We start from the raw sequence: 24,073 nt of genomic DNA on the forward strand, positions 1-24,073 counted from the left end.
TTCATGAACATTAAGAGCAACCAACAGGGGCGCCTGGGTGGCGCAGTCGGTTAAGCGTCCGACTTCAGCCAGGTCACGATCTCGCGGTCCGTGAGTTCGAGCCCCGCGTCGGGCTCTGGGCTGATGGCTCGGAGCCTGGAGCCTGTTTCCGATTCTGTGTCTCCCTCTCTCTCTGCCCCTCCCCCGTTCATGCTCTGTCTCTCTCTGTCCCAAAAATAAATAAAAAACGTTGAAAAAAAAAATTTAAAAAAAAAAGAGCAACCAACATCTACTGAGCACCTGCTATGGGCCAGGCCCTATGTTCAGAGCTGTGCATGCACAACCCCTTTAAATCCTGGATTCCAACCTCAAGAGGTGAAGACGTGGAGGCTCAGAGAGAGGCTCAGCTTTGCCTAAGGTCAGTGACTGAACGGAGACCGGGCTCAGAACCACCACCCAGACAGGACAGACCGCCTGCACGCAGCAGGCACCTCAAACTCTGACTCCCTCAGGCTTCCTTCCCAGGGCTGGCCAGTGGCCGAGCCAGGCTGTGAACTGGTTTCTTTCCCCAACCCAGCAGCCTCCCCTCGGGGGAATTGCGGCCACAGGTGCAGGGAGCGGTTTCTCTCCACTCAGGGCCTGAAGCACACTGGCAGGGGCTGCCCCTGGGCCCACAGCCGAAGGGCCCAGCAGTGGGGCCATTGGAGCCCATCTCCGGTGGGGCTGGGCAGGAAGTGGGGCGGGGCTTGGGGCCAGTGAGGTGGAATCTGGTACCCCAGGACTGCTGCAGCCCAGACTAACCAACCCGCTGGGAGAGATGCCTGGGGGTCCCGGAGTCCCCCAAGTGCCGTGTGCTACTATCTTTCTCCTCTTCCTAATCTCCGCTGTTGGTCTGGGTACGTGGCTAACAGGCTGGTGCTGGGGGGCCGGGGGAGGACTGGAGGCTGGAGAGAGGGCTTGGGCAGAGAGAAGGGCACTAGGAGTGGGGGGAGAGGAACCGGCAGGTGGGGGGGGGGGGGGCAGTGCTGGGAAGGCCCCTAAAGAAACTGCATCTGTCTGCTTGACTGTCCCAAGCAGGCCGCAGGTCCGAGGGGAGGCCGGAGGGGGCTCGGTGAAGTTGAAGGGCCGTCCACGGCCACATGGAAGGAGACAGGGGCGCGAGATGACTTCCCCACCCCCTCATCTCCCCTCACAGGTCAAAATAAGGAACTAAGGTCGCCCTTGACTGAGCTCCAGAGCTGGGGGCAGGAAGAGCACTTGGGGGTAGGGCTCAGCTTCAGGGGGGAGAAACAGCTTTCTCCTTCTCTGCCTTGAGTCTCGGTCACCCCGATGGGCTGGAGCCCCTTTTCAATGCTGGGGGAGGGGTTCCTCGTTGACACTGTCCTCCCAGCTGTACTGCCCCCCCCAACCCCATCCCGGCAATGCCAGCTAGTGGGGCTGTGACCACCCAGGTTACACTGGGAGCCGGGCTGGGGAATGTAGCCCATGACCCTGAGGTGGCTGCCTCTTTCCCCCCCTCTTCCCCCTCCTCTCTTCCTCACCTCCCACCTCCTCCCTTCAGAAGAGGGCTGTGGGCTGGCTTCCTTTTGACAACCACCGTGCTGAGTCCCTACCCTAATCCCCAGCCCAGCCATCAACTGAACTCGCTCCTGAACCTCTCAGGTTGACACATGAAAGTTACAGAGAATAACGGGTGGGCGTGAGGGTGCAGGGCAAGGCAGGCCCAAAGACTGGCAGGAAGAGGCCCGGGAGGCTCAGGCTTTAAAAACCCCAGCCACTCCCCCTGCCCTGATGATGCCAGGCAACAGATTTGCCCTCCCCGGGCCTCAGCTGTCCCACCTGTAAACTGGGATGAGAGAACCTACCTCTGAGGGTTTTGTGAAGATTACACAAGATAAAGTGGCAGGGGCGGGGCAGGGCTGGGGGCGGGGGTGGAAGGAGGACCAGGAGGGCCTTCAGGAGGAGGTGACGCCCAAACTGATTCTGGAGGGAGCTGCCTGGGCAGGGGCACCTCTGCCATTAGGGAACCAAATATCCAAATGCCAGTGAATTCAGTGGGGCCAAAGCACAGAGCATGGGGAGGGGGGCAAGAGGGAGTGCTGGAGAAGTGAGGGGGACCCGCAGGGGTGTGTCCTCCCCTCCTCCCCCAGGGTGTCCTCATCCTCCACAGGTGTGCCCTCCCTCCGCTGCCCTAGGTACAGCCTCAGTCCCCCAGCAAGCGTATTCACTCTAACCCGCAGCCTTACTCCAATGACAACACCATGTGCCCTCTTCCCACCCCACCCCACCCCACCCCACCCCCGCCCTGCTGGAGTGTCCTCAAGCCCCACGACACCGACACACACACACACACACACACACAGGCAGCTGCCCGCAGGGGCCGGGGCTGGGGCCTGTGTCCCCATCCACAGTCCCTGACTCCTCCGCCTCTCCACAGGCCCCGGATGCCAGGCCCTGTGGGTGGATGGGGGCCCACCATCAGTGACCGTCAGCCTGGGGGACACCGTCCACCTCCAGTGTCTGCACAATGGCAGCGGGTCGGACAGCACCCTCAACATCACGTGGTGGCGTGTCCTCCAAGGCAATGCCACGTGGCCCGATATATTATGGAGCCGCGGTGAAGGCCCCAACGGCGAGCTGACCATCAGCACCGTGAACAAGAGCCACATGGGCATGTATAGGTGCCAGGTGGAGGAGAAAGTCCCCAACAGCAAATCCCCCAACATCCTGAAGTCCTGCGGCACCTACCTCCGCGTGCGCGGTGAGTGGCAGCCCTGGCTGGGCTCCGGGGGTCTCCCCTCCCCCCCCCACCGCTGCCACCCTGCCTGGGAGGTGGCGGACGGAGCCAGTGCCCCCACCATGGGCATATCCTGGTCCGCACTGCCAGATCTCCTCATCTGTGGAGTGGGGGCTTCAGTGGTCTGGCGTTGCGGGGAGGGGGGGGGGGCTGGGAGGCCAGGGGTGTGGGGGCAGGGGGCAGCAGCGCTCTGAGCAACACCCCTCCTCACAGAGCCACTCTCCAGACCTTTCCTGGACATGGGAGAGGGCACCAAGAACAATATCATCACGGCCGAGGGCATCATCCTGCTGTTCTGTGCTGTGGTACCTGGGACACTGCTGCTGTTCAGGGTGAGCCCCCTGGGGATCAGGGCCCTCTGAGTCTGAGGTCACCTGCTAAAATGGGAGACTGACAGCACCCTCACAGTGCTGAGGGGGTAAATGAATTAGTACCATGACGGGAGTTTAAAGAGTGCGGGGGCCAAGAGGGGTATCTTGCCTCAGTCTCCCCTCAGGGCTGTCCTCAACCTCCCTACCCCAGGACATTCTCAACCCCCCTCCCCCCACCACCTCCCCAGATGTACCTCCCTCTCCCCGCCCCCCCCCCAGTCATGGTGTCTCACTCTACCCCCACCCCCAACCGGGAGTGCAGTGGCCCTCCCTCCAGGGAAGATGGGGGCTGCGTGTTCCCCCAGGGGCCTCTGACCTGCACCAGCCCCTCTTGAGGCCACGGCGGCCACTGCCATTTACTGTGATTGCTGTTATTTGTGGAAGGACAGTGGAGACAGCCGGGACACCTGCCACTCCCCCGCTATGTGGTTTTGGCGTGCCCCTTACCCCCTCCTGGCACCCAGGAGGGTCTGAAAACATTCTCCCACAACCCCCCTCACTGAGGCTCCCAATTATCCACCCCCACCCCCAGAAACGATGGCAGAATTTGAAGTTCGGGGTGGACGTCCAGGATGACTATGAAGACGAAAACCTTTATGAGGTGAGTGGTGGGTGGGGACAAGTTAGGGGCAGGCGCCTGGGGGTTCTCGTGGGGTCCTCCCTAGGGTCATCCGGGGGCAGGGGCTCGGCCATCAGGGCGCTGAGGCCCGCCACCATGTGTCCACCCCAGGGCCTGAACCTTGATGACTGCTCCATGTACGAGGACATCTCCCGGGGCCTCCAGGGCACCTACCAGGATGTGGGCAGCCTCCACATCGGAGACGGGGACGTCCAGCTGGAGAAGCCTTGACCCTGAAGGCTGCCCCAACCGGCTGTGCTGCCAGCCCCTGTGCCCCCTACCCCACCCCTTCCTGTTCTCTTTTCACAAAATCTTCCCTGGGAGTGTCCTGACTCAACTTCCCCCTTGGGGGTATCCACTCTTCTTCTCTCTCGACTGTCCTCATCCCCTCCCCACACCCCAATTCAGTTCTCCCGCTGCCCGCCCCAGCCTCCCCCTACACCCAGCGGGTAATGAGCCCTTAATCGCTGCCTCCAGGGGAGCTGATTGTAGAGCCTCGTTAGTGTCACCTCCCCCTCCCTGCTCTGTCATGGCCACTTAGTGATAATAAATCCTTCCCAACTGCAGACCTTGGCAGGAGTCATGGATCTCATGGGGATGCCCCCCTCCCCTGGTGGGACCCAGGAGTCCAGGCCTCTGGCCTCCTCCTTCCTCAGACCCAGGATCCTGGGCCCCCAGCCCCTACCCATTGTCCACACCTGGGACCAGGTAGCCAGCCTTGGCTGCCAGGTGAGAGAAACAGGAAGTGTCTGGGGGAGCATCTTGCCCAGGCTACATCCCAGAGCAGGGAAGAGACACAGGAAGGAGCCAGGTGACCATATCCATTTCTGCATATTTAAGTCTCACAAACACAGGGGCCTGTCTGGTGGGGCCGGTACCAGACTCGGACCCTGATCACAGCCAGGCCATACCTGTTCTCTGGCAGTGGAGTCCAAGCAGAGGGATTTGTAATCTGTGGCTCTGACTTGGGGATGGTAGGGAGCCCCGGGGGGGGGGGGGGGGGTGCGAGTGACAGAAGCAGAGGGACACAGGGTTTCTGGGAGAGGAGAGACAGGCCAAGACACAGAGAGATAGTGATGGAGAGAGAGCAAGTGAAGAGAAAAACAAGGAATGGACAGGGAATCAGGGAGAGGCAGAGGTACTGGGACAGAGGGAAAGCAGGAAGAGAGAGAAAGGAAAGGTCCATGAAAAAATGGACACGGAGAGGCTGACCCCCCGAGACTCTAAGGAAAGCAACAGTCGGGGAAATGACTGAGGTGGCGATGCAGAGAGATACAGAGCCCCGGAGGTGGGAAGAGAAGGGCTTTGAGGGAGAAGTGACAGAGGGGAGGGACAACGAGGGGAAGCGGTGGGGGGGGGGGGGCAGGAGGGAGCGGGAGGAAAAGACCCCAACGGAGAGAAAGTGGCAGAGAGGGGCACGTAAAGAAACACGCACAGCGAGGCAAATAAAAGAGAGGAAGACCGAGAGACCCGGACGGAAAGCAAGGGAGGCGATGGCGGACACCCGGCAGGGGCGAGAAACGTGGGGCCGACGCCCTGCGGATGGACAGACGGACAAAGCCGGGAGGGGCCGGGCGGGGCCGGGGCGGGGTTGGGGCCCACGGGTCCCCTGCCGAGGGGGGGAAGGAGGGGCCGGGCGAGCGGCAAGAAGGGGAAGGAAGCGGAGGTGCCGGGCGGGCGCGGGGCGCGGGCAGGAAGCGGGGAGGGGCGGCGGGGCGGGGGCCTCCGGAAAAACGCCCCAACTTCCTGCCCCGCCAGAGTCAGGAAGCGGGAGCCGGGACACAGGGCCCGGGATCGCCGAGCCCGACCTCGGGCGCCCCGCCGGTCGCCTCCCCGCGCGGACACCAGGTACACCGTCCCTGGCCCCGCCCGGCCTCCCGCCCCTCGGCTGCCCGGGGAAGTGGGGAGGAGGAGGGAGGGGGCCGGGGCGCTGCCGTCAGTGGAGGGGCCTTCGCTGCGCCCCACAGAGCCAGCGGCCGCCCCTCCCCGGGCCTCAGTTTTCCCATCTGTCAAAGGGGCAAAGAGGAGAGAGAGCTCATGCCTGCCGAATGCCCCGTAAGTGGGGGTGAGGGGTGCGAGGCCGGGGTCAAGGCCTCCCAATTGTGTAGCCGAGGACGGATGACCACTCCCATTGTACTGCTGGGGAAACTGAGGCTCGGGGAGCGGAACCGACTCATCCCAGGGTACACACACCGTGAGACCGAGTGGAGTTGGGATTTGAACTTGCAGGTGTTTCAAGCACCTTCCTCCGACTCCACATGCTTTAGGGCCACTTAAAAAGAAAAACGTCCGTAACCACGCCGTAGGCCGCGGTGAAGCTGAAAGTTGCAGAGCGCCGTTTGAAAGCAGTTTTGGAAAGCTCTTTTTCTGGGCCATTGGTTATACCCTGAGACATGGGTTGTAGGGGACAGAGCTAGAGACCTTCCCCCCATTGTACAGGTGGGAAGACTGAGGCTCGGAAAGAGGTAATTACTTTTTCCAGGTTACACTGGAAAGGTATCTGCGGGAAAGGTACGCTGGCACACAGGATTTTTGCATTACAGCCCCAGCAGAAAGCGTGCGGCCGGGGCGGGGGGTGGGGAGTGGGGGATGCGGGGAAAAATTAACGTACACCTTGGGAATTCAGCTGGTTCCGGAGTTAGGAAGGCAAGATAGGGTGGGGAGCCCAGTCCGGAGACTAAGGGCCACGGGTGACTCGGAGCTCTCGAATTGAGCCTTGGCCAGGGGGCTGGAACCACTTTCTAGTCGGCCTGGGGGCGGGGCAGGGTAGAGTGACAGGAGCAGTCGAGATACGGAAACGCCAGTCCTCCAAGGCAGGCCAGAGCGGCCCTGTCTGGCCAGCGTGGCGCAGTGAAGAGCTAGAGCGGCCGGCGGGAGGAGTAGAGTCGCCTGGGCAGTAGCCTGGCAGGAGCTGGGCTAGAGTGGCTGGCGGGAGGAGTGGAGCTGGAAGCAAAGGTAGATTTGGGGACAGCTAGAGCGACTCGGAGTTGGGGGTGGGGGACCGGCGCGCCGAGACTTCGGTTCTGGCGGCTGCGGTGGATACTCCAACGACCAGGAGCAGGTGAGGGACGCGGCCCCTGTCAGGCGTCAAACCCTGACTCCGCAGGTCCGCCCCAGCATCCCTGGCCGTGCAAACCGCCACGTCCCCTGTAGGATTTGGGGCCCGTATAGACCCGCCACGTCCCACATAGGATTTGGGGCTGTTATGGATCCGCCACGTTCCATATAAATTACAAGGCCCTACAGGCTCACCAGCTTTCTGCTAGCCCCCCATGGAAACTCGGCTTCTTAATAGAGGCAGGCTTCTTAATAGATCAGTCATTAGTACCTCCTAGAATCCTGGGCCCTGTAGATCCTAGGTCTTGGGACTACCACAGGCTCCTATAGAATCCTGGTTCCCTTTTTACCTTACATAGGTCCCAGGAACTGGCTATTTTACATATGGAATCATGATTCTGTGTGATCCCCAGATCCGTGTAGACCCACCGTGTGTCAAATAGAATCTGGGGCCTTATACATTCCAAGGGCCCTTCATGGACTTAATTTGAATACTCTATTTTAGGTTCTTAAAGGCTCCCTCCCAGAGGTTCTTGGAGACCAGGGTCATCCATGCAATGTCTTATAGACCCCAAACCTTGCACAGAATCCAGGCGCCCATGTAGTCCCCGACCCGTGTCTGCTTTGCTTTAGGACCCTTATCTCTAAGAACCTTCTAAACCTTCCCCAGCCAGCACCACCCCCAGTCCCATGCACACAGCGTCCCCCCTGCTGGACCTTAGGCCTTGTCAGTTGCCTAGAGATCCATCTGACGGCTTCAACCTATAATTGCCCTTCGTGGCAGCCCCTCACCCTGTATCTCCTAAGCAGCCAACCCCTCACCTTCCCTGCCAGCATCCTCTCTGAGCCCTAAGTCCCTGTGAAGCAGCCTCAGCAGCAGCCTGCACTCCTGCCCAGGTCACAGTGCCCACATACCTCTGACGTCCCCAGACACCATAAAGAGACCCTATAGGTCTCAGCTTCGGTTCAGATTTTAGTTTCTTAAGGTTGGGGTGGGGTTTCCCCATGCTCTGAAGCAGCACATTCTGATAAATGCATAAACTCTGGAGCCAGACTACGTGGGTCTGAATCCTGGCGCTGTCCCTTATGAGCTGTGCCTCAGTTTCCTCTTCTGTAAAAGGGGGATAGTTATAAAACTGAACTCCAGGGTTCATTTAGAGGATTCAATGAGTTAATACCTATAAAACAGTTACGTTGTACCCGGCACATACTCAGTGGCCCTTAAGCGCAGATCAGGTGTTAGCTATTATTTCGTATTAGCGTGATGAGGAATGAAGCAGGTCACGAGCATCTAGTGCATGATTCCAGGTCTGCCTGGCACTGAGCATTTGCTCACATAATGTGGGTCCTTTCCTTTGCCCTTTTGGAACCTCCCTGCCTCTGTTGAACCTTCCCTCGCCCCGCCCCTTCCCCCCCCAAGTGGGATGAGCACGGACGTTCCATGTGCGTGGTCATGTTTTCCAGCCCAGAAGTTGCAGCTGGTGGCCTGGTGAAGGTTTTCCATCTCGAACGGGAATACTAATCGCATGGGGTGCTTGTGGTTGTGAGCGTTGAGTTCGTATGTGAGAAGCACTGAGAGCGATGCCTAGCACACTGTAAGTGCTAGGTAAGTTTAGCTTTTGTCATAAATAAGCACTATTTTTTTTTTCTTTTTGCCTTGGTTTACAAATTTATTTAAGTGAAGTTTAAACGGTGCTCAAATCTTAAGTTAACCCAAACTTGAAGTTGGACAGATACACTCTATGGAAAAGAATAAAAACAATGCGTGCCCTGGGGAACCCACAGGACAGCACTTGAAGACTCCAGAAAGCGTCGCTGTCTGATGAGCCTAATCAAAATCATAGCCACCGTTTATTGAGTGCCAGGGAGGAGGCCTGTGGAGGAGGGAGAAGGCTGGGTCTGAGGCGACCGGGGTTATAAATAGCTTTGGGAGAGGCCCCCCCCACAGCCCTGCTGGTCCACCCCACCCTGTTTCCACAGCTCCTTCCCGCCTGACACGGGCTCGAGTGGCATTAGTCAGCCTAATTAAGGACACAGAAGATGGCGGTGGGAAGGCACAGGGGAAAGTGGAGACTCTAAGGGAGACAAGATGGGAGAGACAGCAAGAGATGGGAGAGAGAGAGATGAGAGACAGCATCTGACACAGTGACTCAGAGAGGACTTGGAGAGGTGGCTGCAGAGCCAGACAGGGGAAGACAGGCAGAGACACAGGGGACAGGCAGGGAGCAGCAGAAGCAGTGTTAGGGGGAGGTTCCTGACTCGGAAGGGAGGCAGAGATGGTGGGGAAGTGAGACGGGCCGGAAGGGAGGGAGGAAAGGGAGACAGGGAGAAGAGAGGCAAAGACCTGAGGCACATTCATGGGACAGACAGCCAGGGAGAGCTGGCTGGGGCAGGAGGGCCGACCAGACAGACTGATGCAGGGTGAGGGAGACCGACACCCCTTGGGGATGGACTGGCTGAGGACTGTCCCTTGTTTTTTGGGATTGGAAGCTGGCGAAGATACCGGGTCCCCGAGGGAAAGAAACTGCTGGGTTTGGGGAAGGAGGTTCAGTTTTGTTTTCTAATGTAGAGCGAGTTGGGGGTTGGGGGATCTGCCATTAGGTTTCCTGTCACAGGAAGTGGGGCTGGTGGGTTCAGAGGCAACATCCTGCCCCAAGCCTGTCAGATGGAGGAGAGCCCCCCACACCCCAGTTATCTCCCTTCTACCTCCCTTTCAACCTTCCCAACTCTGCTTGGCTCCAGGCCCTGCCTCCCTAGGACCCAGCCTGCAGCCCCCTCCTCCCTCAGACCCAGGAGTCCAGGCCCCCCGGCCCCTCCTCCATTAGGGACCCCAAATTACAGGCTCTCATGTCCACAGCTCTCTCATGGACCCAGGCTCCTGGGCCCCCATCTCTCCCCCCATTCCAAGGCTCCCTGTCCTTGGGCTCCCCGCCCTGGCTGGCCTCTGAAGGGCTCTTTGTCGCCACACAGAGGCCCCATTGAGCTGCGGAGGCCGGGATTGGGGGGGGGGGTGCTGTTTACTCACCTTCACACCTGGGCCAGGAATCTGTGAGTAACCGCCCTGTGCCTGTGCCGCTGCCTCCTGCCCCCCCTAACCGTGGCCCCTCCTCTTCCTCAGCCCTGTGGAGCCCATGGAGGCAGACGACATTGCCCGCGGGCTGGTGAGTGGAGAGAGCCTGGGGTGAGAGGACTGGGGGACTGAAGTGAGGAGCACTGTGAGCTGAAGCCATCCCTCTTCCACAGGCCCCGGGACCACCGCGGCCTGGCCTGGTGCCAGTCAGCATCATCGGGGCTGAAGACGAAGATTTTGAGAATGAGCTGGAGACGGTGAGGGGTGGAAAAGCTTCTGTCCCAGTCTCCCTAGGCCCCAGCCCTCAAGTCCCATCTTCAGGGTCCCCTCCCTCCTTAGGTCCATCGTTGGATGCTGCCCCCTGCCTCCTCTTGCCGCTCGCCCCTCTTTCTCTAATCTTCTGGGTACCACTTTGCCATCCCCTACTACCCCATCCCTGATGCCCCATTAGAGCACAGACTTTCACCCTTTTTACTCTCACCCTGGTTTTTGTCACCGTCTTCCTTAATTGCGGCACAGACCCCTACTCTGTCTCCTAATGCCTGTCCTTGTCACCCACATGCATAACATTAGATCTCATCCCCTGTCCCCGACACCAGCGCTGGCCACCACCCTTACAACGTAGACACCACTGCCCATGGTGGTGTGGGTGGGGGACGGGTCAAGCCCAAGGCTCCCCTTCTCCCCACCTTCTCACCCCCATCCCCACCCTCAGAATGCAGAGGAGCAAAACAGCCAGTTCCAGAGTCTGGAGCAGGTGAAGCGGCGGCCTGCCCACCTCATGGCCTTCTTGCAGCACGTCGCCCTGCAGTTTGAGCCGGGACCCCTGGTGAGGGCAAGGCCGGGTGGGCAGAGGGAGGGGTGGGGCCGGGACAGGCCACAGCACTCAGAGAGATGGACTAGTGAAGATGAGCTGGGAGGGTTTGGAAAACAGATCCAGAATACACAGCACAAGATCTAGAAACAGAGAGCCAGAGAACTAGCCGCATGATCCCGACAAGATTGCAGGTGCCCCGTGTCCGTCTCCGTGAGCAGCAGGTGCAGGCGGGAGAGTACACCCAGCAGGGGCACCCAGAGGGCAGCAGGGAATCCTGAAGCTGGCAGAGACCGTGCCCCACCCCTGCCTTCCCAGCCCGTGGCAGTGACAGCGACCTTTCCCACTGACCCTGCAAGTGGATCCCCCTCTGTGGCCTCGGCAGGTGCCACCGGTCATTCAGGGCTGGTGCACGGGAGAAAGCCACTAGCCTTCCCAGGTCCAGGTGGCACAGGAGGTCCCGGTCCAGAAATAAGAAGCCACCACAAGCAGCCCACAAGGCAGAGAGAATGCAGTTGATGATCCACAGATATCAGACAGAAATTACCTGGGCAGTGGTGGATGCCCAGAGAGCCATGCCGTCTGGAAACATGCAGAGTCCAGAGAACCCAGTGGGTGATTTAGAAAGGAAGAGGCCACCGCTCGGGCTGGAGGGGGTTCCAGGCAAGGATCTCCTCCCAAGATGACCCAGGGCAACCCAGCACAGGCTGCAGTTAGGGGGTAGCCTAGAGCACTGGACTGCACTGGAAATGCATAGTAGGTCCCTCTGGAAACCAGAGATTGATAGAAATGCCAGGGCAGGATGCCTGGGGGATGCAGAAGGGAGGGCGCATTGACTGATCCTGTGGCTTCCGAGATCGGCAGGAATCGGGAAGGTGCCTTCTCTCCAGAAAAGTAGCTGCCCCTTGCCTGTGAATGGAGGCTCTGGCCCTCCGGGCGAGGGGGTCCCCCTACTGAACCTGAGGTTTCTAGAACCTGAGCTCTTGGAACTCAGCCCAGGGTGGTGCTGACTGCCATGGCCTTTTACAGATGTGGAAACTAAGGCCTGGCGAGGGCCGGGGGCTTGGCTGAGGTGACCCAGATGCCCCCCTTCCCCGCACCCCAGCATTTGGAATCTGTCCTCCTGCTGCTCCCTCACCTCATCAGCTGGGAAAGCGGCCAAGAAAGAGTTGCGGTCCCGTGGGCTGCTTCCTGTTGGCCTCTCCTGGAGTTTGGGGGTGTGCAGACGCAGATTTGTTGGAAATGGTTACAGCAGAGAAATAGATTCTTGCCCCTGCTGGGGCAAGTCCTTAGCGCAGAGACCATGTCCCTTACCGGACGAGAGACCCCAGGAGCCGGGTTGGAATTTCCAGTGCCCTGCCAGCATCACCCAGCATGGGGCTGACACACAGCCAGCCTCAGGAAAAGAGCGGTAAATGAATGAGAGAGCCCACTTGTCCACCTGTTTATTTACTCAGCCCCCACTGTGCACTGGGCCTTGTCTGGGGCACAGACGAGTCAGAACCTCACACACACACACACACACACACGCGCACACGCATCCTCAAGTCTCTCGTGGTATTGTGGCTTTTTTTTTTTAGAGCAAGAGCACCCACCAGCAGAGCAGGGGGAGGGGCAGAGTGAGAGGGAGAGAATCTCAAGCGTGCTCCACCCCCAGCTCACGGAGCCCAGCTCTGGGCTCAATCTCACGACTCTGAGGATCATGACCTGAGCTGAAATCAAGAGCCGGATGCTTAACTCACTAAGCCCCCCGGGCGCCCTGCTCACGGTGTTCCTAGGCAGTGGGGTATAGTGGAATAGGCTGCCTGGATTCTGATCCCAACTTTGCCACTTACTAGCTGTGTGACCTCGAGCAAGCTTCTTCAGCTCAGTTTTCTTATCTGTAAAATGGGATAACGTTGACCAGGTTAACGTGGTTAAAGGGTTTAGAGCAGCATCTGGTACGCGCCCCTAGCTGTCTTAGTGTAGCAGGTGACGCCAGGAGACAGAATCGGAGAGAGCCATTTCACGGGACAGAAAATTAGCAAATGCTCTTGGTGGCCCCAGGGAGGCCAAGAGAGGCAAGGGCCTGGGTGGCCGGGTTGGGGTGGGGGGGGGATGATGGAAATCAGGGAGCACTAGCAGAAGGTTTGAGCCCCAGGCTTTTTGAGGGAGAATATGGTTTGGGGAGGGGGAAGACGAGTGACAGTCTGTCTCCCCAGCTCTGCTGCCTGCACGCGGACATGCTGGGTTCACTGGGCCCTAAGGAGGCCAGAAAGGCCTTCCTCGACTTCTGCCACAGCTTCCTGGAAAAGACCGCGGTGAGAAACACCTTCGGGGGACCCCAGCCCCTCCCCCCACCATTCCTTGGTCCTGGGGAGACTCTGGGCCACCCTGGCCCACCCTCCGCCGCTCCCTCCCCTCAGACCGTCATTCCCAGTGGGCTCCTGGGCTGCGGTCCCGTGACCCCACCACTGCCCAGTCCTCTCCTTCATTCCGTTCTCTGTTCTCTGTCCCGAGCAGGTTTTGCGGGTGCCAGTCCCTCCCACTGTCGCCTTTGAACTTGGTAAGGAGAGAAAAGGGGACTGTGGGTGGGGGAGAGGTTGCTAGCCGGGGGGCTGGGGTATCCGGGGAGTCTCAGGGAGGGAGGCCACCCTTTCTGCTCACGGGGACAGTAGAGATTCCTCCTCCCCTTCCCCCTGGTCACTGCAGCCCAAGGATGGGTGGAACTGGCCTCCAGCCCCCTGCCTGTGTCCCTACACAGACCGCACACGGCCCGACCTCCTCTCCGAGGACCTCCAGCGGCAGTTTGTGCAGGAGGTGGTGCAGAGCCAGCAGGCCACCGTCAGCCAGCTGCTGGAGGACTTCCGCTCCAAGCGGCTCATGGGCATGACGCCCTGGGAGCACGACCTGACCCAGCTGGAGGCCTGGGTGGGGCGGGACCGTGCCAGCTTTGAGGCCCGGGAGCGGCACCTGGCCGAGCGGCTGCTGACCCACCTGGAAGAGATGCAGTGAGTGGGGCCCGTGCCCTGTCCAGCCTGGTGGGGGGGGGGGGGGTGGTCCTTGCAACTTCACGGTTCGTTCCTTAACGTTTGGGCTCTGGGTCCCCTGGCCCTGGCATTTTAATCCGTCTGGTTGTCTGGTTTTGTGTCCTCTCTTCCCAGCTTTGGGGCACCCTCCCAGTTTCCAGGTCTTTCCACAGCCTTGCATGTGGGCCTGGCGCCTGGGTCCTGTCCTTGCAGCTCCCGGCTGCCCTTGGTGCCCTCGAAAGAGACACTCCTCCCTGCTGTGATCCTCCTTCCCCTCAGCCTTGGCACTCTCCCTCTCTGCCTCTTCTTTCTCTCCTGTCCCAGCAAGTTTATCACAAACTTCTTTCTTCTTTTTTACAGACACACCATCTCGACTGATGAGGAAAAGAGGTGATGGAAGCAGAGAGGACAGCAGGAGAGGCATTTAGCCCCCTGGGACCCAGGGAGGAGGACCAGGGGTCTGGGGGCCTGGGCATGGAACGGCATCCCTGGCCCTGCCCTCCGGAGCCCTCTCCCCCTTCCTCAGACACTCACTTGGAAGCTGTTGTGGGGTTGGGGTGGGGAGCGAACGTGGAGGGGAAGGCTTGGGGATAGCGGTGTCCCTGTGGCCATGGGCGTGTGCGCATCTGTGCACGTGTCGGGGCCCTCACCATCCCCTTCCCACAGTGCCGCTGTGGTCAACGCCATCAGCCTGTACATGCGCCACCTTGGGGTGCGGACCAAGAGCGGGGACAAGAAGTCAGGGAGGAATTTCTTCCGAAAAAAGGTGCTTCCCTGAGCGCCCAAACCTGGCCCTTTCTCCCCAGGGACTCCTGGGGAGCCCCGTGACTCTGGCCTCCTGGGGTCTGGTTCAGCTTTGTTGGGGTCTCAGAAATGCATAGCCCCCTCTCCACTCTCCTCCTTCCCTTAGATGATAGGGAATCGGCGGTCAGATGAGCCAACCAAGACGAAGAAAGGCCTGAGCATCTTCCTGGATGCTGCCCGCTGGAATCGGGGAGAGCCTCAGGGTGAGGTGGCTGGCCCCGGCCCTCCCTGACTTCCCCCACACCGCCCCCGCCTCATGGTCCCGTCTTTTCATTTCAGCTCCAGATTTCCGACACCTCAAAGTCGAGGCTGATGGTAATGGTCCTGAAGCTAGCTGGGGGCCTCGGGGAGGGGGTGGGGGGCAGGAGGATGGAGCTGGAGCACAGGCTGCTGTGTGGGTTAGAGCCACTGGGCTCTCATTTCCACTTTCTTCTGGATGTTTCCCCAGCTGAGAAGCCAGGCCTTACAGAAAGGAAGGGAGGCCTGGGGGTGCCCTCCCGGGACCGGAACACTGGAGCTGCCGGGCAGGACATCCCTGGAGTTTCTCTGCACCCTCTGTCTGGGGACAGCCCTGACCGGGAGCCAGGTGAGTTTCCTGGGTCTCTCAGAGAGACCGCCCCTCCCTGCTCCTGGTCACCAGTCTTGTTAATAAAACCACCCCCTTCCCTCAGTTCACCCATTCCACAGCTTTCCTCTCAGGCTCCCGCTGCTCTCCAGGTGATGCGTTTCCCACCTGTTTGGACTACGTTTCCCGTCAGCCCCCCACAGCGGCATTTCCCAGGACCCTCTCAGTACACTGTCAGTCACCCCCATGGGTCTGAGACAGCTGCTTGGCTGGGCCTGGGTTCAGATCCTGGCTCTGCGGCTTAGTTGTGTTGTATCTCGGGAGTCACTCCTCTGTCTGAGACTCAGGCTCCTCGTTCCTAAATGGGACCCCCCCCCCCCCCCCACTTCCCGTAAGTCCCGGCTGAGGCTCGGGAGAGGGAATGGACGCGGAGGCATCATGCAGAGCACCCGGTCTCCCCTGCTTCAGTGTTTTCTTCACCGCCTCCGCCCCCCCCCCCCCCCCCCCCCCCCCCCCCCCCCCGCCGGCCCCAGCTGCCCACAGCCGTGTTCTTAGAGGCCTTTCCATTTCCATCTGTCCGTCCCCCGCTGAAGCACAGGGCAGCCTCTGGTGTCTGGCCGGCGTTGGGTAGTTTTAGCCCCCATCCCCCATTCCCCGGGGGTCATGGAGGCCCCCCAGAGCATGGGTCTTGCCACGAGGGCCTGGCAGCCAGCCTCGCTCTCCCCCGCTGCCCGCACAGGTGTTGATGCCCCACCAGAGCTGGGGGACCCTCCCCCGCAGGGCCCGGCCAGCCTGGAGCCCGTGGTGCCCCCGGAGAACACGGAGGAGGGTGCTGAGACAGAGAGGTGCCCGGGGCCGGGTGCGGGGGGAGGGGTTGCTGGGAGCAGGACCAGGCTTACCAGGCTGGGGAGGCGTGTGCCGTGTGCCGGGTCGCGCTGCCATCTGCACCTGCTGTCCCCGAACCATCTCCACTCTGCCCTGCTCCTCCTTTTTTCCATTTTCCGCCTTCTCTTTCCTTCTCCGGCTTCCTCTTTTCTCATCTCCTCCTCCCACTTCCTCTTCTTGCGCTCCAAGCCCCTTCAGGTTTTCAGCCCTTCCCTCCTCTTCTAAGCCACCGCCCAGCGCCTTGCTCCTGCCTCCCCGTGCCCTGTCCTCCATCCCCCACCCTGTGTGCTCCATGCCTGGGGGCCCTGTCCCCCTCACAGTTGGGGGGCAGGCTCTGCCCCCTGCCTGTCCTTGTGCCGCTGCTTTGGGGACCCTTTGGTGGGTGGGGGAGGTCAGTTGGGTTCCATTTGGGTCCACCTCTGACCCTGTGCCCCTCTCTCCCCAGAAAGTGGAAGAGGTGGGTGCCTGGGCCCTGGGTTGGGGGAGGGCTAGCCCCTCCCCCACTTCTCCCAGCCCCTCCCCTCTCCCCATGGGCCACCCCCTCCCCTTCACCCTGCAAGGGGTGGGTGGGGACATCACCCTCCCAGCAGAAGAGCTAAGTATTAAAATCCCCTTCCCCACCTCACTCCCAGCTCTGCCCCCACCATCCCCCTGCCTCAGGGAAGGGAGGGGTCAGTCCTGTGCTCCATACCGGGTTTCCCTCCCTACCCCTCCTGACCACCCCCACTGCCCCAGCACCCCGAAGTCCCACTGCTCCTTCTGACTCTCTCCTCTCTTCTGTTGCATGTTCAATCTCTGTCCTGGTCTCCCCTACCCCCGTCTCCGTCTGTCCCTGTCCTGGTCTGTCTGTCCCTGACCTGGTATTTCCCCACCTCTGTCCCTGTCCTGGCCTCTCCCCGTCTGTCCCTGTCTTGGTCTCTCCCCATCTCTGTCCCTGTCTTGGTCTCTCCCTGTCTCTGTACTGGCCTCTGGCTGACTCTGTCCTTGGCCTCGGGGTCCAGGCTATCGGGGCGTCTGGGGCGCTCGGAGAGCCTGCGGGTGAGTGACCGCCGCCGGCCTTCCCGGGGCAGCCTCGGGGCTAAGGGCCGGGGTGGGGGCCGCTCCCGGAGTGACGTGGACATGGACCCCAGCTCTGCCACGGCCGTGCTTGGCCCTGCCCGACGAGCCACGTAGGTCATTCCTCCCCCCATCCACTGAGGCAGCCTGGAGAGTCAGAAGGATGGTGGGGGCGGGGTTGTTGCCAGAGTGACAGAGACCTGGGTTTTGGATGCTAAGGTCACCAAGGTCACAGGAAAGGTGTGGGACTCTTCTTTCTAGAGATCTGGGGGCATATGGGCTACTTTGGAGGCATTGAATGCCAAGGCCACAGAGGGGGGTTGGACACTAGGAATGGAGGTCTTCTCCCTGGGATGCCCCAAGCCAGGGCCCTAACAAAGCCTCTGTCCCACAGCCCTGAGCCTGGAGATGAAGGGGACCCAGGTCGGTCTGGACTAGAGCTGGAACCAGAAGAGCCCCCTGGCTGGCGGGAGCTCGTCCCCCCAGGCACCCTGCACAGCCTGCCCAAGAGCCAGGTGAAGCGGCAGGAGGTTATCAGCGGTGAGTACCCCTCCCTGCACCCCCTGTGGCCAGCCACACAGCCCAGTTCTGCCGAAGAGACAGGTGCGGGGAGATGTCCCCCCGGGGGTCAATGACAACAGGCCGGACTGCAAGCTGGCCTGTTCCCATTGAGGGCCATTCATTATGTAAATTGTAGAACAGCCACTCGTGGAACAGGACTGTGGCTGTCAGCCCGTCGAACTGACGTCCGCAGAGAGTTTTTGGTAGTGCGGGACAGTGCAGGCAGGAGCTGGAAATGGTACAGAAAGTTGTATTTCTAGCGCAAATCCTTGCTTCCTTATTTGGGAAACACGGATAGTAATGGTCCTACCCCAAAAGACTGTCACGAAGCTGAGATGTTTCACGTGATGTTTAGCGTGGGTGTGGGGCTGGGTAAGAACGTTCCGATGTGACGGTTATTACTGTGATCTTAACCGTTTAGGGGCGAAATGGGCAAGTTTCAGAAGATAATATATCAGTGCTTGCTTCTGGGCAGAGAGATGATGGGAGTATCATTTCTGTCTCGATTCTTTTCTGTGATTTCAAATTGTGCGGAGGGGGGTTTGGCAAAAGTAGAAGACCTTTTTGGAAGCTCTGGTTTGGAAGTTCATTTACAAGTTACTTAGTAAGAAGGGTACTCGTTTGGAATTTTTAGGGCAGTTAGGTGAATCCTTTTTGTGTTACCCTCCTAGGGACGTGATCCAAACATAAAGCAACGCCATCTGATAGCATTTTCCGGAATCATGAAAACACGCAACATCTGTGCTGTCCAGCATGGTTACCACCAGCCACATAATGGCTCTTAAGCCCTTGAAATGTGACCAGTTCAACTGAGAAGTGAATTTTGTATTTCATCTCATTTTAATTAAATTTTGAAGGCCCGTATGTGGCTAGTGGCTACCGTAGCAGACAGCACAGCACTTTCTCTAGTCAGAAAAATACGAATAATGTGGAATTGTACATTCGGTCTCCAGGAACTCCTGGGGCCCCTGAAATCCAAGCATATGGTCCCTCTGGGGGCGGGGTCCCTGAATCCAAGGCTATCAGCGTGTGTTTGAGGGGTTGTTGTTGTTCCAGAAACCAAGGCTGAGAGACTCACTGGACCTTTAGACACGAAACACAGCTGCAGGCTTGCTGGTGGTGGTGTGACCGTATCATCCCAGTTTGCCTGGGAGTTTCCTGGCTTTGGCAATGAAAATCTCACGTGCCGGGAAATGCATCGGTGCCAGGCAAACTGGGAGCCGTGGCCACAGCCTGGCTGGCTGCTGCGGCCGAGGAAAAGCCGTGATGGGCTAAGGAACCCTCAGTGGCTATTTCAGGGGCAAATGACTGTCCAGAGAGAGTCGTCCTCGTCCCCCTCTCCCAACCTGCCCTTGAGACTGCACCCTGTAGTTTGCACTCTCCCCAGCCATGCTGCCTGTTCTTTGCCCCCCACCAGAGCTGCTGGTGACCGAGGCGGCCCATGTGCGCATGCTCCGGGTGCTGCACGACCTCTTCTACCAGCCCATGGCGGAAGGAGGCTTCTTCCCCCTGGAGGAGCTACAGTACATCTTCCCCAGCCTGGACGAGCTCATCGAGGTGCATTGTGAGTGCAGGGCAGCGGCCCCACAGTGCGCCCCACCATGGGCCCCCTCCTTCAAGGCCTTGGCAGCTAGACCTGGAGCCTAGCACGTCTCCCTGAGTCCCTACCCCGGCCAGCTTCTTTTCTAGCAGTGGGGACAGCCCCAGACCCCCAGAGCTCACATTCCATGGGGCACATCAATAAGTGTGGGGGTGGGGTGGGGGACAGCCCGTTGGCCCCAAGGATCAGGCAGACACCCTGCAGCCCAGCCACCACCGTCTCCTGACCGGCTCTGCATACAACCTTGCACCCTGACGGAGGTCCTCACAGGGCCCTGACAGAGCACCCCCTTTCCTCACCGTGCTCCACAGCCCAGTTCCTCGATCAACTGATGAAGCGGAGGCAGGATAGTGGCTACCTCATTGAGGAGATCGGAGATGTACTGCTGGCCCGGGTGAGGGTGCCCAGCCCCTGCCCCCCCTGGGAGCCCCTCCTCCCAGCCAGGGACCTGGAATCCAGGCCCGAGGAGGCCAGCTCTCAAGCCTCCCCTCCATCAAGACCCGGGGGTCTGGGCCCCTAGCCCTGTCCTCCTGTCTAGGCCGCTATTCCCACGTGAGGCCCTGCTCTCTCCAATCCTACCTGAGACACCCTCCCTGGCCTGAATCTCACTATAGTTTGATGGTGCCGAAGGCTCCTGGTTCCAGAAAATCTCCTCCCGCTTCTGCAGCCACCAGTCATTTGCCTTAGAGCAGCTCAAAGCCAAACAGCGCAAGGAGCCTCGGTTCTGCGCCTTTGTGCAGGTAAGGGGGAAGCCTGGACCCCGGGGCCCCGGAGGGGGCTGGTGTCCCAGTCCCCGAGGTGAGCCGCCTCCACGCAACTCTCCCCTCAGGAGGCCGAGAGCCGCCCGCGGTGCCGCCGCCTGCAGCTGAAGGACATGATCCCCACGGAGATGCAGCGCCTGACCAAGTACCCCCTGCTCCTGCAGAGCATCGGGCAGAACACAGGTACCGCGGGCCCCGCTCTCCCATCTCCCGCGTGGCTGTGGGACCTGAGCTTCCGGGGCTGGAGCTCACCGGGGCCGGTGTCTCCTCTGCCACAGAAGAGCTGGCCGAACGGGAGAAAGTGGAGCGGGCGGCTGAGTGCTGCCGGGAAATTCTGCACCACGTCAACCAAGCTGTGCGCGACATGGAGGACCTGCTGGTGAGCCCGCGTGTGGCCCTGGGCCCAGGGCACTGGGACGAATGTGTGCAGAGGTTGGCCCGGCCTTTGTCTCGTCCTCCCGGGGCCACTTCTTGGGAGGTCGGGCCCAGCCCTTGGCTTGTCCCCCTCGGGGTCACTGTCGGTCAGCCCCAGCCCTTGGGTTGTCCCCGTGACTCTCCCTTCCCTGCCCCAGCGGCTCAAGGATTATCAGAAGCGCCTGGATTTGTCCCACCTGCGGCAGAGCAGCGACCCCATGCTGAACGAGTTCAAGGTGGCTCTGCCTGCCCTGGCCTCCCCTCCTCTCCTCTCCCTTGCCTTCCCCTGCCCTCAGCCAGCCCTGACCCTCTGGCCCCAGGGAGTCTCCCATAATGCACCCAGGGAGTGAGAGCCACCCCTGTGCCCTGCACCCCTCCTCATTCCCAGCGGGTTGCCCCTCCTGATGATCCCCGACTATGACCCTGGCCCTGTGAATCATCCCGACCCTCCCCTGCCCTCGCCTGCATCGACCATGACGCCTTCCTGCCTCCAGAACCTAGATATCACCAAGAGGAAGCTGGTCCACGAGGGCCCGCTGACGTGGCGGGTGACGAAGGACAAGGCTGTAGGTGGGTGCTGGCGCCGAGTGGGGCCCAGGGGCGGGGCACTCAGAGCGGGGAGGCCGCTGAGCTCCGGCCTTGCCCTGCAGAGGTCCACGTGCTCCTGCTGGACGACCTGCTGCTACTGCTCCAGCGCCAGGACGAGCGGCTGCTGCTCAAGTCACACAGCCGGACGCTGACGCCCACCCCCGACGGCAAGACCATGCTGCGGCCCGTGCTGCGGCTCACGTCCGCCATGACCCGCGAGGTGGCCACCGGTGAGGCCTGGCCCGGCGGCCCCGGGCACACCCGCCCGTGGAACGGGAGGTGACCCTCTAGAGAGCTGGGGAACGCACGTTCTAGCACTTGGGAGGCCGCTGCGGAGGTTGAGAAGGGGGCGGTGTGAGAGGCCCCCAGCTCGCCATGGCGGGGGGCCGGGCCGGGTTGTAGATCTTAGGGCTACACGTGCCCGCACAGGAGCAGCCAGCTCTGACCGGCGTTCGAAAAGACACCGTGGCTGCTTCTTGGGGATGGTGGGGGAGCAGCGGTGGGGGCGGGAGCCCAGTGAGGAGGGCTTTGCACGTGTGCTGCCGGGAAGCTGCACCAGGGGCTCCAGGGGCTTGTGTGTGGAGCCAGACTGGGGACTGGCTGCCTGATGGATTAGGGGGAGTGAGAGGGAGGGACGGACTGAGCTGGGGCGTCTGAGGCCACCGCAGTCAGGGGCTTGCCCAGGCTCAGGGGAGGCACAAGGTGGGATGACCCTGGCTCCAAAACCCCCCTCCCTCTTCCTGCAGATCACAAAGCCTTCTATGTCATTTTTACCTGGGACCAAGAGGCTCAGATCTACGAGCTGGTGGCCCAGACCGTGTCGGAACGGAAGAAGTGAGGGGGTCTGGGTTCTAAGCTTGGGTGGAAGAGGAGGTCCAGGCCCCGGGTCTCCAGGGGCAGGGCTGGCGGTGGGAGGCCCTGACACAGGGTCTGGGGGGCTCTGACTGCCCCGGGGCCTGTCTCCCCAGCTGGTGTGCCCTCATCACGGAGACCGCTGGATCCTTGAAGGTCCCTGCCCCTGCCTCTCGCCCCAAACCCCGGCCCAGCCCAAGCAGGTGAGGGGCCTGGGAGGAAATTGGAGGGCTGAGGAGCCGGGGGAGACCTCTTTCTGTGCCCCAGAACCTGAGCTCTGGCCCTGTGTGTGTGTGTGTGTGTGTGCATGTGTGTGCACGTGCATGCACACCCACCACCCCGTCACAGCCCATCTGGCTCCTCTCCAGGTCCCTCTGTCTCCATCTTCCAGCCTCAATTTCTCTTTGTCTCTGAACCTCCTTGCCTCCTGCTGTTGTCTCCCTGCTGCCCCCCAGGGCTGTGGGGTCACCCAGTACTTCCTCCCCACAGCACCCGGGAACCCCTGCTCAGCAGCTCGGACAATGGCAACTGTGGTGGCCGAGAGATGCCCCCAGCTGACGGTGAGCCTTTTCGGGGGGTGCTGGAAGGGGGCAGGGTTGCCGAGGACACCCGGCCGGAACTGAGCACCCTCCCTGCTCCCCCACCCAGGCCGCATGGAGAGAATCTTCAGCACCCTCCTGCCCTACTGCAGACCTGGCCCTGAAGGCCAGCTGGCGGCCAAGGCCCTTGAGAAAGGTAGCCCTGTGCCGTGCCGTCCCGTCCCGTCCTGCTGCCAGCCCGGCTTTCCAGCTTGCCTCCTGCCCGGGCCTGCATGCCAGGCCTGTACCGCCACCCTCAGGGGGCCGAGCCCCTCCTTCTGCAGCCTCTGTCCCTTCCTTGACCTTTCAATTCAACCTCTCCCAGGACGCCATCTTCCATGCCCTCCCACCCTGCCCCAGCTCCAGCCACAGGCTCACCTCTGCACCCCACCTCCCCTCTTTGCCAGTCCTGCCTCTGACTCTGTCCTCTTGTCCCTGGCCAGTGCTGTCCCTGAAGCAACTCCTGTTTCCCTCGGAGGAAGATAGTGGGGCGGGGCCTCCCCGTGAAGGGGATGGGGTCCCGGGGGGCGGCCCCCCGAGCCCGACACAGACCCAGACCCAGGACATTCAGGAGAAGCTGCTCAGCCTGGAGGAGACCATTAAACAGCTGGAGGTGGTGGCCTGGGGGGAGGGTCAGAGTTGGGGGAGGATGGGGCTCGGTGGAGGGACCTCACTCATTGATGACCTCTCTGCCCCCGTCCCCCCCCCAACCAGGAGGTGGAAGAGGAATTCTGTCGCCTACGACTCCTCCTATCTCAGCTTGGGGAAAACCCTGTCCCCCAGCCTGGCTGTACCTGAGGCTCCCTGTCCCAGGCAGGTGAGTGGGGGAACCGGAGGCCCCAACACTGCCCAGAGGGGAGGGACCAGAGTGGGCATTTCAGGGCTCCCTTGTCCACAGCCCCGTCCATCTCTCTCCCTTGGTCTCGCTGCATCTCCCCGTGCCACCTCCTGGCCATCAGTTTCTGCTTCTCGGGCTCTTCTGTCCCCTCCCTGCCCATCCTCTCCCTTCCCTCCCTCCTCTTTGCCCCCCACCTCTGTCCTCCCAACTCCACACCCTCTCCCCCGCCATCTCCCCGCCTTTTCTCTGCTGCTGTCTTCATCTCTCCGCTTCCCTTCTCCTCCAGCCCCCAGGCCTTCTGCAAGACTGAGGGCCACCCGCCCCCACCGCACAGCTGCCGCAGCATCTCCAACCCCAAGGGCCTGAGGAGAGGGAGCCAGGCGTGCCTGGGGGGCTCAGCTGGGATCACTGCCTCCCCCCAACCTCCCATTGGCCTTGGCCTTCTCTCCCTCCTGCCTTCTGCTTGGGGGACTCAGGGCTTCATTCCAGGGCGGACCCACAGTGACCTCCCATTCCCCGGGCCAGCTCTGTATTGCCTGGGGTTGGGCCACCCCTCCATCCCCCCACCCCCAAGTGCCTTTGCTCTGTTTTTATACCCTGAATTGGAGGTTTATTTTTTAATATATATTACCTAAGGAGAGGTCTGTGTGTGTGAGGGTGGGGTGGGGGCTCTGGAGTGGCTTCTGGACCCTCCTGGGTTGTCTGACATCCCCTTCTTCTCCAGTTCTTCATTGATTCCTGTGCTTTAACAGAGACTCCCAAGGCCACTCCTCCCACACCCTGAGCCCCCGCCGTCACCCATGACACTGGGCTCCCCCACATCTCACACTCCTTTCCGTTCTTTATTTTTGTAGTA

At 60.8% G+C, this 24,073-nt stretch overlaps 2 protein-coding genes across 9 annotated transcripts; both read left to right on the plus strand.

Annotated features, from left to right (window-relative positions):
• The first annotated feature begins 721 nt into the window (after positions 1–721).
• CD79A (CD79a molecule) lies at positions 722–4,332 on the plus strand. Its single transcript, XM_042918657.1, has 5 exons — positions 722–875; positions 2,417–2,740; positions 2,990–3,108; positions 3,680–3,748; positions 3,878–4,332. Exons 1-5 carry the CDS (start codon positions 797–799, stop codon positions 3,995–3,997), a joined length of 711 nt encoding a protein of 236 aa, XP_042774591.1. The 5' UTR covers positions 722–796; the 3' UTR covers positions 3,998–4,332.
• A 1,100-nt stretch (positions 4,333–5,432) lies between these two features.
• Positions 5,433–23,857, plus strand: ARHGEF1 (Rho guanine nucleotide exchange factor 1). 8 transcript variants are annotated; one of them, XM_042918293.1, is made up of 32 exons: positions 5,477–5,614; positions 8,288–8,429; positions 9,942–9,984; positions 10,067–10,150; positions 10,609–10,722; positions 12,909–13,007; positions 13,210–13,252; positions 13,451–13,697; positions 14,076–14,105; positions 14,382–14,481; positions 14,626–14,722; positions 14,799–14,834; positions 14,968–15,105; positions 15,824–15,929; positions 16,415–16,426; positions 16,971–17,138; positions 17,420–17,565; positions 19,004–19,150; positions 19,498–19,580; positions 19,801–19,926; positions 20,016–20,130; positions 20,226–20,326; positions 20,520–20,597; positions 20,856–20,931; positions 21,012–21,179; positions 21,696–21,783; positions 21,918–22,004; positions 22,291–22,361; positions 22,450–22,536; positions 22,823–22,992; positions 23,094–23,196; positions 23,504–23,857. In XM_042918293.1, the coding sequence occupies exons 3-31, from the start codon at positions 9,955–9,957 to the stop codon at positions 23,175–23,177; spliced, it is 2,931 nt and encodes a 976-aa protein (XP_042774227.1). In that variant the 5' UTR covers positions 5,477–5,614; positions 8,288–8,429; positions 9,942–9,954; the 3' UTR covers positions 23,178–23,196; positions 23,504–23,857. The 8 variants fall into 8 exon arrangements, with proteins under 8 accessions (XP_042774228.1, XP_042774227.1, XP_042774223.1 ...); XM_042918289.1 differs by having other exon boundaries at positions 8,288–8,418; XM_042918290.1 differs by lacking the exon at positions 5,477–5,614 and adding an exon at positions 6,400–6,827 and having other exon boundaries at positions 8,288–8,418.
• The last annotated feature ends 216 nt before the right edge of the window (positions 23,858–24,073 follow it).

Source organism: Panthera leo, chromosome E2 (genome assembly GCF_018350215.1).
Source record: "Panthera leo isolate Ple1 chromosome E2, P.leo_Ple1_pat1.1, whole genome shotgun sequence".
NCBI classification, from domain to species: Eukaryota; Metazoa; Chordata; class Mammalia; order Carnivora; family Felidae; genus Panthera; species Panthera leo.